The sequence below is a fragment of the Spinacia oleracea genome, chromosome 1 (assembly GCF_020520425.1).
Source record: "Spinacia oleracea cultivar Varoflay chromosome 1, BTI_SOV_V1, whole genome shotgun sequence".
Lineage (NCBI taxonomy): Eukaryota > Viridiplantae > Streptophyta > Magnoliopsida > Caryophyllales > Amaranthaceae > Spinacia > Spinacia oleracea.
In genome coordinates, this window is record NC_079487.1 from 104,264,675 (window position 1) to 104,280,031 (window position 15,357).

The 15,357-nt window shown below is 37.4% G+C and overlaps 2 protein-coding genes across 3 annotated transcripts; both read left to right on the forward strand.

The window, feature by feature from the left end:
* The first annotated feature begins 2,587 nt into the window (after positions 1–2,587).
* Positions 2,588–8,145, forward strand: LOC110786691 (protein transport protein SEC23 A). The gene is made up of 5 exons (XM_021991258.2): positions 2,588–3,492; positions 3,763–5,583; positions 6,847–6,963; positions 7,080–7,151; positions 7,741–8,145. Exons 1-5 carry the CDS (start codon positions 3,109–3,111, stop codon positions 7,876–7,878), a joined length of 2,532 nt encoding a protein of 843 aa, XP_021846950.1. The 5' UTR covers positions 2,588–3,108; the 3' UTR covers positions 7,879–8,145.
* Positions 8,146–8,871: 726 nt separating this feature from the next.
* LOC110786692 (uncharacterized) lies at positions 8,872–12,933 on the forward strand. 2 transcript variants are annotated; one of them, XM_021991260.2, is made up of 4 exons: positions 8,872–9,078; positions 9,181–9,381; positions 11,965–12,014; positions 12,755–12,933. In XM_021991260.2, exons 1-3 carry the CDS (start codon positions 8,968–8,970, stop codon positions 11,998–12,000), a joined length of 348 nt encoding a protein of 115 aa, XP_021846952.1. In that variant the 5' UTR covers positions 8,872–8,967; the 3' UTR covers positions 12,001–12,014; positions 12,755–12,933. The 2 variants fall into 2 exon arrangements, with proteins under 2 accessions (XP_021846952.1, XP_021846951.1); XM_021991259.2 differs by lacking the exon at positions 11,965–12,014 and having other exon boundaries at positions 8,876–9,078.
* The last annotated feature ends 2,424 nt before the right edge of the window (positions 12,934–15,357 follow it).

Genomic DNA, 15,357 nt, shown 5'->3' on the forward strand with positions numbered 1-15,357 from the left:
ACCATAATATTAACTCACCTGGGACGGATATAATGTTGGCTCAAGTGGTAAATAACTTGATGTCGCTAAAGGACGGTGTCGGGTTTGAATCTTGCTGTGTACAGAAAATTTTGATGGAGACTCGCCCACTATAAGCAAGGTGTGTGACACGGGTCGAATCCTGATTTAGTCGGATCTAAGCTCCAATGAACCTGGATGTGCTATGTACATTAACTCATGTGGTGGTTTTTTTTTCTTTGAAGGGACATGGAAGAGTTGAAATCTTATACTCGTAGGAAATACCCACTACACCTTCTAGTACGCTAATCTATTTCGAATTATTAGTGGCGCCTAGACCATGTAGTTAATTATGCTTTCTTATCATCTATTGTGCGTAAATCCAATATTCCGTATTAACGAGGTAGTCGACCTTTCTAGCATTTACCATAAAAGAACTATGGCTCTTTGTTCACATAGCATTTGAGAAAATAGTTTTTTTTTGTTATTCGGAGAACATACAGCACGTGATAGCACTCTTTGTTCACATCGCATTTGAGAAAATAGTTTTTTGTTATTCGGAGAACGTACCACACGTGATAGATTGATAGCACGTGGAGCAACAACTAGTCATCGCAAAAGGCACTATACAATGTAAGTAAACATTGACCTTGAATTCGAAGGCTCAAAAAAGAATAGTAAATTAAATTAATTCTTAATGCAAGTAAATAAATACAGAGTACATTTAAATTGTTGTAACTGCATTTTGTTATTGTAACTCCGTATTTGTTAACATAAATTTATTTTACCAATATACAAGTAATATTCGGTCGGCTCGGTTTTTGAAATTTTAAAAGTGTCAAACCAAAACCGGTAATTTTGACATTTTCTTTATGTTATGCTTTTTTATTCAGCTTCCCACATTTTCGGTTTTTAGTTTTTTCCTTCTCACGACCCTAATGATGCATATCCAATTCTATCACAAGTAGGGAACCTCGTGGGACGTCTTGTAATTCTGTAAGCAATGCTACACTAAGACTTTTATTTTTCAACCTATTCTTATTGTTTATTACTTACTAGTTGTTGGACCGTGCGCTATCGCGCACGGTCCCCCAAGATATAAAAATCACCGATGTAAATAATGTCCAAATCACAACCCACAATCCCTTCCTTTAATTATTTGGTAGATTTATAAAATAAAGAATAAAACATAGTACTCCCTCCGTCCCAGATGAGTTGTTACATTTTCCTTTTTCGTCTGTCCCTGATTAGTTGTTACACTTCTAAATTAGGAATGACCCCACAATTATTATATTGTCTCTCTTCCCACTAATTTTTTTTGTCCCCACGCCCTCTCTCATTCAATTAAAAAAAACCCAACTAACTCCTATCACATCTACTTTTTCAATAAAAATAACAATTGATAACCACACTATTACTAATCGCATTAAACTGCGTGCCCAAGAGAGTGTAACAACTATTCTGGGACGGAGGGAGTAGTTACATGATGTAGTTTTAAAATCCTATTACATGTAAACATTTGCAAACATGGATTTAATAGACGAAAGAAAGATGTAGGCACTTACATGACGTGGGTTCCACAGTGTTTTCTATTACATAGGTAAGCAAATGGTGCAATGGATATTTGTTAGGAACATGAAAATTCAAGCCTTTCATGTTCCTCTACAAAAACCCCCACCGCATAATTAATGTAGTTCAAAATAAGCAATGCAACATTAACATGGGTTGCTTGCAAAAGGCGTTATGCATATCACCGACATACACAGTTTTTCTAATACTTAGCTTTCCCACATACTAATTTGACATACTAATAATAGGTTTCACACAACAAAAGGGAGCCAGATAATAGCTTTCACACATAACCCAAGGTTGCCGAAGTTGATCACTTCTTAGGCGCAACAATCAAAGTCTTTTGGGCGTTATCCTCCAAAGTCTCGAAGGAGAGACATAAAAGATAGAGGAGCTGATAAAATTTGTCGAAGACAAATGAAAGATGGAGAGGGAAAATCGAGAAAGATTAGTATGGAAGATTAGGTCATTGCACAGGAAGGGGGAGCAGAAGGACGCAGGAGAACCAAGACAGGGAAGGGGGGCACATAGATCATATGTTTTAATGAAAAACAGACAGTTGGCCGGTCATGTGTGCAAGGAAAAGCGAATGGCAGGGCAATAAATCGGGAAGGAATTCAAGGGTGTGGAAGTAATTCCACTATTCTTAAGGGGAGTTTAGAAGGCACTCCTTGCTATTTAAAGGGGTAGGATTTTTGTTAAAATCAGACCAGCTAAGAAAAATTTAGACCGGATCAAAAATAGTAAAAACTTACTCACAGAAAACATTTAGACAAGACACAACCAGACCAGGATAATCAGACTAGATCAAACGATAAATTAGAAAAATCATACCAAAACAGACGAAGAAAAAAAGCCCTAAGTACTATTCGGTTTGTTGCGGCCTCGTGGGGATATCATCACGCATGAGCCGAGCCCAACCCAAGATGGCCCAATGTCTTGCTGTATGGCCCATTTGGGCAAACAATGAAGCCAGTTCTCAAGTATGGTCACTTGGTCAATTAGTTAGACTTTTGGTCCACTTCAGTACTTGACTGAATTGTGAACTTCGCCTCTCTTTCAGTCTCAGACAAGCCTTCTTAGTTCTTACCATTTTTAAGGCTCCCTTGACTTTTTTTAGCACCACTTGGCTGACTTCCGCCTCTCAGATTTCCCGGTTCTTACAACTGGAAAGTTTGACAGGCAGCCCTTGAATTCATCCCCAATTCTAATATTATCAATGATTATTGCTGCTCCTGCAATTTCACCAATTCTTTCAATATTCTACTCAATTTAGCTTGTAATTCCCCAAAATTACATTGGTTTTAGGTCGGAATTTCAGCTATTGAGCGCCTGATCTCCGATGCAAAGATCTTGGATCATAATTTCTTCCATTTCGTCCATTGATTTTTAAAAATTAGGGTTCTTGGAGAAATTTTAGGGTTCCGAATCCCAAATTTTGAGATCTACTACTTGAATTTGCTCAATGCTTTGCCCCCCAGATAAAGGGGTTTGCTTCTTATTGTGAGTTTTGGTTGTAATTGTTGGATAAAAGCAGCAACTATGGCGAATTTACCAGAATCAGCCACCAAATCGGAGAAATTAGTAGCCACCCCACCAAGATTTCCTCCAACGTTAATGGTGCAGCAGCAGCAGATGGCCGCGGCGAGTGCATCATCGTCTTCTCCTTCACCACAGCTAAGTACACCGCCTGGGCCGCCCGTGTTCACTTCGCCTCTCAGACCCGCCGCCGTGCCATTCCGAACATCCCCTGCTTCTCCGCAACCGGTTGCCGTGGCTTTCCCACCACCAATTTCAACAACCCCACCTTCTTCTTCTTCGTCTACTTTGCCCCCCTCTTCTCCTCCCAGTTATTCTTCTCAAAATGCTCCGTTTGATCTTTCTTTTGAATCCATTGCCCCCCTTGTACACTTTTCTGCTCACAAGGTAATTTCTTTTTCTAAAAGTTATTATGTGTTGTTCTTACTTATTTCCTGTTTTTCTTGAATTGGTGCATTGTATTTGATTTACTGAGTTTAATTGCCCTGATCTGTTTCAATTGGTCTGTAATCTGACATCCATTTCTTTCTTATTGCTTGGTTTGATTCAATATGTGGGTTAGGGGGCGAATTGATATGTCATTGTACATATATGGGCTCTACTTTGTTTTAGGGTGTTGCTTTCTTGATGTTATTGTGTCATTTTGGTTTATGTTAGATATTGAAGCAGAAGAAGCAAGCAAATGTGCCGAGTATGGGGTTTGGGGCGTTGGTTTCGCCTGGGAGAGAGATTGGGCAAGGTCCACAAGTAATTCAGCGTGATTCTCATCGTTGCCAAAGTTGTGGGGCTTATCCAAATCCATATTGTAACGTTTTACCAACTTCAGGGCAGTGGCAATGTGTTGTTTGTCGTAATTTGAATGGGAGTGATGGTGAATATGTAGCACCAAGCAAGGAAGAGCTTCGTAGCTTTCCTGAATTATCCTCTCTTGTGGTTGATTATGTCCAAACTGGAAATCGATTATCGGGTTTTGTTCCTGTTTCGGATTCTAGAACATCTGCTCCCGTTGTTCTTGTCATCGACGAGTGCTTAGATGAGCCACACCTTCAGCATTTACAAAGTTCTCTTCATGCTTTTGTTGACTCGCTCCCCCCAACGACTAGAATAGGAATTGTTTCATATGGCCGAACTGTATCTGTATATGATTTTTGTGAGGAATCTACTGCATCTGCTGATGTGCTTCCCGGGGACAAGTCACCTAGTGAGGACAGTTTAAGAGCATTGATTTATGGGACAGGCATTTACTTGTCTCCTGTGCATGCTACACTTGCTGTAGCACATACCATCTTTTCCTCATTCAGACCCTTCAAGGAAAACATTCCAGAGACTGCAAGAGACCGCTGTTTGGGTACTGCAGTGGAAGTTGCACTTGCAATTATTCAAGGGCCATCTGCTGATTTGTCCCGAGGCATGGTTAAGAGGCCTGGGGGTAAGAGTAGGTTAATAGTTTGTGCTGCTGGACCGAATACTTTTGGCCCTGGAGCACTTCCTCATTCCTTTAGTCATCCAAACTATGCATATCTTGAAAAAACTGCAACGAAGTGGATGGAACATTTAGGCAAAGAAGCTCACCGACAACATACAGTTGTAGATATTATGTGTGCTGGAACATGCCCTGTCAGAGTCCCTGTTCTGCAACCCCTGTCACGAGCCTCTGGCGGTGTTCTTATCCTTCATGACGACTTTGGAGAAGTGTTTGGTGTAAATTTGCAGAGAGCGTCCAGTAGGGCAGCAGGTTCTCATGGTTTGTTGGAAATACGTGTTCCTGGTGATATGCTCATCAGTCAAGTTGTTGGTCCTGGTGAGGAAGCCCCCACGGATTCACATGAAAATTTTAAGAATGATGCCTCTGTCTCAGTTCAGATGCTAAGTGTTGAAGAAACACAATGCTTTTCAGTTTTCATGGAAACCAAAAGAGACATAAAGGCAGAACATGTATTTTTTCAATTTTCTATGCAATATTCAAATGTTTATACAGCTGATATCACTAGAGTCATCACTGTGAGATTGCCTACTGTTGATAGTGTGTCAGCCTATCTTGACAGTGTTCAAGATGATGTGGCTGCAGTTCTGATTGCCAAGAGGACTCTTCTGCGAGCAAAAACTGCCCCTGAAGCAGTTAACATGCGTTCAACAATAGATGAAAGAGTGAAAGATATATCTTTGAAGTTTGGTTCACCAGTTCCTAAATCTAAGCTCTATAAGTTCCCAAAAGAGCTTTCTTCGTTGCCAGAGCACTTGTTCCATCTTAGAAGAGGTCCATTGCTCGGAAACATCGTTGGTCATGAAGATGAGAGATCCGTGTTGAGAAACTTATTTCTAGATGCATCTTTTGACCTTTCTTTGCGAATGGTTGCACCTCGATGTTTAATGCATCGAGAAGGGGGCACCTTTGAGGAGTTGCCAGCTTATGATTTAGCCATGCAGTCAGATACTGCTGTTGTCCTAGATCATGGTACAGATATCTTCATTTGGTTGGTAAGCTTTTTCACTTCCTTCAATGTTGGTTTCTTGTCAAACATGCTGTATGATGTTGTATGCTGATCTCTTTAGAGGTTTTCTTAGCATAATTTTGTCCATTATGTGTGCATGTTGATTACTAGGGTTTTATGGTCAAGGATAAGTATTTATTACGGAGTATCAGGTTTTCATACAATTTTATTAATAGGACAAGTTTGGGAGCCTGTGTAGTTTATTAAGAGCCTGTGTAGTTTATATTAATTCAGGAATTAGCTCTTATATGAAATTTTGTTGAAGACTATTACTGAAATCGAAAGAGGCAATGCTTTTATTTTCTGTTAGAATGATATGTTTTCTTAGGCTTTCCAGGATCTAAGGTGCTATCTTGGAATTTGTGCACGTGCATATCGTAGTGATCGCATATAAATTGTGCATGTGTATACCGTAGTGATCGCATATAAATTTTCTCATGTTCATAGCCACAGTGCCACACCCATGCATGTACGTCTGTCTGTATGCGAACATGCATGCTTCTGTTGAAAACACAAGTGCGCGTCACCCGTATACAAAGGGATGAAATATACCTCATAGTGTCACCTGCAATGTCCAAGAAAGACTAGAAATACATATAATGAAGCTCAAGCCTTCAACTTTACAAAACCCTGTGTATTTTTATTTAGTCAAAAGAAGAAAAACCTGCATTTCTGGTATGGACAAGCTAAGCCTTGAAATGTACATAAACATTTTCCTACCACATCCATCGCCGAACTTCCCAGAAACTAGCTCTCTCACTTCAACACTGCATTGATCCTCATTGACTTTAGGAGCCATCTATTGACCATTGCTCTTAACCAGTTGTTTTTGCCTGCATAACCGTGGCGTATATTGTGTGTTTGATTTTTAACAAGTGAGCGTACAATGATGAGGTTAGGTAGCCAGAACCAATGGCTTGTGCTGTTGAGGAATACCGAATACTATCTTAGAATTTGCTTGGTACTAAGATATAAATGAAAGAAAGCAGAGTATTGTTAGCTAGAGAACGAAGTTTTATCTTTCAATAGTAGTACATCTAATCCAAGAAATAAGTTCTTTTAACAATTTTCACACATTATGAAAAAATCAAACTGAGTTGAAATCCCGTTGACTTTGTAGAGTGGCATTTATGGAGTAATATTTTTTTGAATTTATAAAATGACCTAGATAAATTCACATCCTTTTCAGAAAACTTACCTTCTAATATGCAGTTCGTTAATGAGTTCCTTGTTAAATTTTTATTTCCAGGGTGCCGAGCTTTCTGCTCAAGAAATTAACTGTGCTGCAGCGTTAGCAGCTTGTAGAACACTGGCTGAGGAGCTCAGTGAATCAAGATTTCCAGCTCCACGCATCCTTGCATTTAAGGTTACACTTTTTCTTCTGCTTCTGTTGTTGACTTCCTTACGGTTTTCCTCCTGTAGAACCCCTCCATACTTCAGGGAATTGGTGAAAAAGCTAAATTATTTTACAATCTTTTACAGGAAGGGACCTCTCAAGCACGATACTTTGTTTCTCGGCTAATACCAGCTCACAAGGATCCAGCTTATGAACAGGTGGGTGCTCTTTTTTTTTTTTTTTTTTCTTTTTTTCTTTTTTTTTTTTCCGGTTCTTCCCATTCCTCCATCTATTGCTCTTATTCCTTCGAAACCACTCCTTGAAAACTATTTTACTCTGTCCAAATTAATAGGCCATATTTTTTCTTAAGTGTCCCAAAATAATGGAGGTATGTTTATTTCTGAAGGTGATAAGATTAAATTTGAACTTATCCATATATCTTTAATTATACCTCCTACTAAGATTTCAAATAAAGGCACATTGGTACTATGGAGATGTAAAAATGTAAACGGTAGGACGGTAATGGTATGACCACATTAATTTGCATAAATAATTAAATTATGTTATTGCAAAATATTATTTTAAAAGGCTAAAATTACGCGTTTCCCTCATGCCTAGCAAATTCTTTTTGCCTTGTACAGCCTCGTGCTTTTTCAAACCAATTCTGTGACACACGCCACTTTAATTTAGCTCTCGGCTGTGATGTGTTTAATTGTTGATTTGTGTCACTTAGCTGTTCATAATTATTAACCTTCTAGCCTCCATTGTACTAGTACAAATTGTGATTTCTTGAACATTTTTTCGCAGGAAGCAAGATTCCCACAACTCCGGACATTGAATACAGAACAGAGAGCCAAGTTGAAAAGCAGTTTTATTCATTTTGATGATCCAAGCTTCTGTGAGTGGATGCGTAGTCTGAAGCTTGTGCCACCAGAGCCTAGCTAAGGAATTAGATATTCAGTCTTGAATTGACTGATATATTCTCAGAAGGAAGGAGGAGTCGCAGGAGCTTAGGGTTGCTGATTCAGCATTTGCTTTTTTTCTTTTTCTTTTTCTTTTTCTTTTCGATACTCTTTAAACCTTTTAGTTATTTGAACATACAATAGACTTCAGAGACATAGGAGCCATTCTTTAAATTTGCAAGTTCCAATTTGTTACAACTTTGTAGAGAGCAATAAAAGTAACTTTAATTTTCGGCCAGTTTTTGGGAAATACATGTGCTTTTGTTTTTGTACTGTTCTTAGTTTCATTTAGTTGAATTTGATAGCGCAAGGGCCTAAATGTGCCTTGAGTTTTAGCTCGAGTTTAAATATAAACTTACTTTGAGTTCCTATGCATCAATTAAATTTGATTTATTACTATATTTTTTCAATATAGAAAGAAACTATGGCCAATCTTTCACTACATTTGACGAAATAGTTTATACTTCATGTTATAAAAGTTTAATTTCTTGTAATAGATGCACAAAGATACCGAAGTTAGTTCGTAAAATGTCAAAAAAAATGCGAGTTCAAATAAGCTTTATAGGAGTTTAATTGGTAAAAAACAATCTTACGAAAAAAACTTAAACGAGTTATTCACAAACATGAACTTGAACTAGTCGAGCAACAAGTTCTTAGAACTTGAATCATTTACTTAAAGAGCTTAAGATTTTTGTTCAATGTTGTTTATTATCTTAACAACAAGTTTTGACCGTACTTGTTCATAAGCAATATTTCCACATATCTTGAACGTCCCTTAATTTGACTTTTAAATTCTTGATCAACTTTTATTATGCAATGATGCTACTCGGTGTTATATTAGAACTGTGCTATGCGTCCGTATCCGTATCCGTGTCCGTGTCCGTGTCCGTGTCCGTGTCCGTATGCAAGCAATCTGCACAGCTGGACTCTCCGAAAGGGGGATTTGGGACCATAAATTTTTGCTGATACATTATCTGCATACCGGCTTACCCTGTGCATTTTGGCATTTGGACTAAAGATTTAACAGGGGTTCCCCCCAAACTGAGGTTTTTGCAGGTAGTTAAAGAAGAACATGCCTACCTTAAATCTGTTCACGAATGTTCCAGTGGATGCCGTTATCGCCTCAGATATTCTCAAGGATGCTACCAAAGCTGTTGCCAAAACCATTGGCAAACCCGAATCTGTAACTTCTCTCTCTATCCCTACTACTCTTTATTTCCCCGGTCGGAGTATAATTAATTTAGCAGTTCTGATTGAAATAATTGTACTATTTGATTGATTGAAGTATGTGATGGTGTTGTTAAACGGAGGAGTTCCAATTGCATTTGCGGGTACAGAAGAAGCAGCTGCGTATGGAGAATTGATCTCAATTGGAGGACTTAGTCCTTCCGTTAATGGAAAATTAAGTTCTATTATTGCTGAAATTCTCCAAACTAAGCTTTCTATTGACAGTTCCAGATTCTACATTAAATTTTATGATGCGCAGGTATCAATTTTACTACATCTTTATTAATCCACTTTTAGTTCTATGCACGGCTGAGATAATATCATGATTTTTACTCATTTGATGATTTTTGCTCATTTCAAAATCCACTTTTAGTTCTATGCAAGGCTGAGATATTGTCATCATTTTTACTCTTTTGAAGTTTTGATGATTTTTGCTCATTTCAAAATTCACTTTTAGTGCTAGGGTGTATAACAAAGGTGGAGAAATGTTGTGTTTAGTTCTTGTAGTTGATTAATGGATTGAATGGGATGATTAGGGTGTAATTCGTTTGGAGGCAACTTATGTTGGAAAGTTGAATTAAAATGTGAACTTTTTATGTTGTTTGCTTGGTAGATATTGATGATGCATTGGCCTTTTATGAGGCCATTTTGATGAAGCATGCCTGTTTATAGATTTGGGTTGTGCTTTTTAGCAGAATTTGGTTGTTTAGTACTCCGTATCAGTCACTTTGGTGTTTTGGGTTCATTCAGGTAATGAGCTATTTGGCTCGGGTTTGAGCTCGGGTTTTGTTTGTGTTGCTATCAGGGTGGGTCATTCACTATTCAGGTCTATTGTTTACTAGGTTTCCACTGATACTATGTAAATCCTGTTTTTGTGAATAAGGGTTTGTCTATTTAACGCAGCGTCTGGGAAGGTCCAAATGTACACATTTTTATTGGGCGAGTAGCCAAAATTATAATTAAAAGGGAAGAAAGTGGAAAACACCTCCACTAAACAACAGAAGACCTTCAGAAAATACAACAAATTTCAGACAACAAAAACCAGTAGAAATTCCCCAGTTCCACAAAGCATACTTCCTCTCCATCCATATCCTGTAAAGTGTTGCACCATTGCAGCAGGGACAACAACTTGTTTTCTGAATTTGGAGCTTCGTACTCTTCTGTGGCCCTATCCCGACAGCTTCTGATATTCAATTGTAACAGCCTGAATCCGGAGTCTCTCATATATAGCCACCGTAGCTATGAACTTGTGTTTAGGACAGTTAAAATGATCCCATACCAGCTTGCACCAAGTAGGTTCTGACTTGGCACAACCAGTTGGAAATAAAATCTAGCAATACTGATCATAGGAAAGCCCATCTTTACTTTCCACAAGGAGCTCCTCACCTATTTTTTTAGCTTTACAAATATGCTTCCAAGCCCAGCCAGCAATAGGGAAGGAGCCCTATAGTCCTTCCAAAAATTATCCTTTAACCTGAACACGAACCCATTTAACCCAGAGGTCAGATTTTGTAGCAATATTCCAAGCCTGCTTCCAAACAGCTACCTGTTCCAAGCATTTACACTCCTCACCCTAACATCTCCACCTTTCTTAGGAGAACAAACCTTATCCCAACTCACATATCCAGGGATGTTGCTGTTATGGATGCCTGTCCATAGGAAAGATCTGCAGATCTAATGTAGCTATTTTAAGCACTGCTTTTGGTAAGAAGATTTGTGCCTAAGACACATTGATACTGAGAAACACACAGAGTTCACAAGCTGCAAATTACCAGCAGCAAATGACAAGTTTCTTGAACACCAAACTTTAATAGGGAAGAGATCATATTTTAAAGCGAGACATCCCCCAGCTAAGCCTTGCAATGTAGCACGTTATTTACCAGGTACACGTAAACCATGTGAAATAGTCCTACAATGTACCAAAAGAAGGACCCTGGAAACTGGGAAGCATTCATTATGCTATCATGTGTTTCATAAACCAATCCCTTTCTTTTCCTGGCTAAAATGAGCTATACAAGAAAAGCAGCGCACATATCTCAAATTCGGCCTGTTTTGCATATGTTTTCTAGAAGTCATGAAATTTCCATCTCAACTGAATGGTCGTCCTTAACATCTATATCCCCTCTTCTGTCACATTAATTAGCATTTGTATTTCGGAGACCTGGCTTTATGGCCCCCTTCTTGAAGCAAAAATTACTCTTTCCTCACATGATAAATGAAGTTTTAAGAGGAAAAAGGTGTCACCTGGGCAAGTTTTGGAATGAAATCAGCTCGTTTGAGTCAACTGATAACCTGTACGCTTTGGTCACACAAAGAGATCAAGAAGATAACATCATCCATGTTTAGATATCACCATTAACAATGACTGTAGAGGGCCCAATACAGTTAGTCTTAACCTCAGTTCAAAGCCTGTTATATAACCCCCGTTGCTAACGGGAAATATAACTAGGAATCAAGTCTAGAAGTGAAACTAATATTCTTACTAAAACTTGGCCTTACTTCACTCATGCCCTTGAGTTGATCTCGAAATTTGATCTTGTTGTCTAATGACTTTAATCCCTGTGAGACTGCCACCATATCCGATCTTTGTCATTTGTTTCGTTAATGTCGAAGTCTAAATTCCAAAAAATCTGGCATAATCTATATGGTGATGATATACTAGTTAAGGTTTTGCCTATTGTTTTCACCTCATGCTATCTTTTATGCTTCTAAAGGGTTATACATCTGATCTTTAGATGAGTTTGTGTACGCTCTGTGTTTCTTACCAAATGTCAACCATTTTGCTGCAATTTATTGTATATTGCATCTGTAGCTAACTTAGGGTATTCACATCTCATTGCAGCGACCCTTTGTTGGATTCAACGGTTCCACCTTTTAAGCTGATCGTAACTGGTAGATACTTGCTAAGCTCTTAATTTGGAGGGATAAACAGCTGTTGTCATTTGAAACCACACTAATATGTTTGTTAGGTCTGACTTGGCACAACCAGTTGGGAATAAACTTTAGCATTACTAAACATAGGCAAGCCCATCCATACATCCCCAAGGAGCTCCTCAACTCTTCTCTAGCTTTACAGATATGCTTCCTAACCCAGCTAACATAGGAAGGATCCTTATAGTCCTACCAAATTCCGTCTTTTATATTGACTGCACGACTCCATTTAACCCTGAGGTTATCTGATTTTGTGGCAATATTCCAAGCCTGATTCCAGACAGCCATCTTGTTCCAAGCAATCACATTCCTCACCCCAAAACCTCCACCTTTTTAAGAGAACAAACCTTATCCTAGCTCACGTATCCAGGGTTGTTGCTGTTATGGATGCCTGTCCATAGGAAAGATCTGCATATTGAATTTATCTTTTGTAACAGAAGAAACTTTTTGCTGGTAAAAAAGAAGTATACTGGATAAATTAGAAATACGGATATTTTATGGAAGATCTGGCATAATCTATATGGTGATGAAATACTAGTCAAGTTTCCGCCTATTGTTTTTCACCTCATGGCTCATGCTGTGTTGTTTGCTTCTAAATGGTGTATACATCTGAAGTTTAGATAAGTTTGTGTACGCTTTCTGTTGCATTTGACTGTATACTGCATCTGTAGCTAACTTTGGGTATTCACATTTCGTTGCAGCGACCTTTTTTTGGATTCAACGGTTCCACCTTTTGAGCTGATTGTAATTGGTAGATACTCCACTCGTTAAGCTCTTTGGAGGGATAAACAACTTTTGTCATTTGAAACCACACCAATATGTTTGTAAGGATTACATTTTGTGATATTTCAATGTGCAGAAAAGCTGTTGTCTTTTCCTAGCTTAAGGTAGCTATTTGGGGTTACAGTAAGCCAGTTAACACCCACACTAAAATGACCAATTGCCTTCTCTTTCCTCTAGCTATTTCGGCCATGGTAACAGGTTAGACACCTTAAGAAGTGGGGCTAGCGGAACCTCCATTCCAAACTGCCCGAACAGACCCAACCGGGCCAACCCGACATAATAGGTTAATGACTTAATGCCCCTTACTAATTATCAGTAAAGATTTTAGAGAGTATTACCATTTTAGGCAACTTGATAAAAGAATTTAAACATCAAGAAATAGAATATGTCAAGATAAAATACTCCATCTGTCCCAATTTAATTGTCATACTTTCTATTTACATCCATCCCAATTTAATTGTCACATGTCCTTTTATTGCATGAATCCACTAATATTTTTTTATCTCTCTTTTCGCTACCCTAAATTATGATCCCACATCCTCTTATATTCAATTAAAAATTCTTTCACTAATCTTCCACTATACCTACTTTTCTATTAAATCATAATGGATAAGCCTACAATAATTTATCGCATAAAACTCCGTAAAAATTTTAGTGCGGCAATTAATTAAATTGGGATGGAGGGAGTAGTTTTCGACTCTGCCTAAACCTTAGTAGAAATAAAATAGTACAGTTATTACAAACAATTATGGAGTACAATTTTCTTCTTTACGTCCTAAAGTAATACAGTACAAATATATGCGACCATTATTCATTTATTCTCAAACAAACAAAATTCATGTCAGGCGTTTTTACTATAAAAATCTCATGCCCAAATTCACATAATTGAGGTGAACTTCTTGGGCCAAAGCGGGCTAGGTTGGATCGAGCCAACAGGTTGGGCCATTAAGAAGCGGGGAACTAACGCAAATTTTTGGCTATACCCGGGTACGGCCAAAGCTGCCTGTTCCCCATCCAAAACGATGTAGTTTTGTCTTGTTTAAAATTAACATTAATATACTGGTACAAAAATGAACATTTACTATTTCGGAAATGAACATTTATTTATTTATTTGGAATGAACATTTACTATTTTGGAAATGAACATTTATTTATTTATTTGGAAATAAACTACAAAAATGAACATTTACTATTTCGGAAATGAACATTTATTTATTTATTTGGAATGAATATTTATTTATTTATTTGGAAATAAACAATATAGGCGCTTGTAAAAACATAAAAGACCAATGAAGTTAACAATTTCATTATGAACATTAACCATATATTTATTGTGAAGAAACAAATAAAAAAGAAAGAACAAATAATTCAACAAAAAAGAACATACAATATAAAAAGGAACATAAAATTCCAGAAAAAAGAACAAACAGTACAACAATTATGAACAATTTTATGATGAATTTTAAAGCCAACATGAAAGAACAAACAATACAACAATAAGTTTGATGAATGAGTTTAAAAAACAACAAGAAAGAACAAACAGTACAACAAGAAAGAACAAACAATACAAAAAAGAAAGAATAAAAGATTAATGAAGAGTTTAATTATGAACATTAACCATATGATTATTATAAACAAACAAATAAACAAGAAAGAACAAACAATATAAAAAATAACATAAAATTCCAAAAAATACAACAATTATGAAAATTTGATGATGAATTTAAAAAACAACATGAAAGAACAAACAGTACAAAAAGAATGAACAAACAGTACAATAAAAAAGAACAAACAGTCGACAAAAATGAACAAACAATATGAACGCGTCGTTTTTGGGTACAACAGTTAGCGATTTACTAGTTGTGTCACATTGTCCACCTTGCATTTTGGGCTTGTATAGTATGGGCTTGGATAATTATCAAATAATGTTTTACCCCCCTCCCACAAGTCACAACTTATCTTACCGGTAGAGATGCCCAACGTGGCGGGTTGGGTGGATCAGGGTGGGTTTAGTGGGTCATGTGTCACCTCAGTTAAGTTAGGGTGGGTCGAGTTGTAGTTTGTGCCAAAAAAAAGAGACACAATACATGATGGGTCGTGGATTACGTAAAAATTTCTTTGGTCGGCTTCATCTAAAACATGGTAAATAAAATCTAAAACATGGTAAATAAAAGAAGAAAAAGATGAGACTTGTTTCTCATCCATTTCACAGCAACATCAAGAAAAAAATATATGCAGACATGAGTATTTAGCTGGCAGTATTATACTCTTGTCAAAGTGTATTTAGCAAGATAATCCGATATGGCAACATTATCGACACCAATAAACACTTGATAGCACAATTAGGTGACTCGAATAAACGATACATGAAATAGTATCAAGAGCTAGAGAACACCATGAACGAGAAACTAATCATTCATATGCCATACCATATTACTACACAAGCTTCAACAATTAAAAGGCCAATTATAGGAAACACTCAACAAATTAGCCATATAAAATGATGGTTCTGCAAATTATC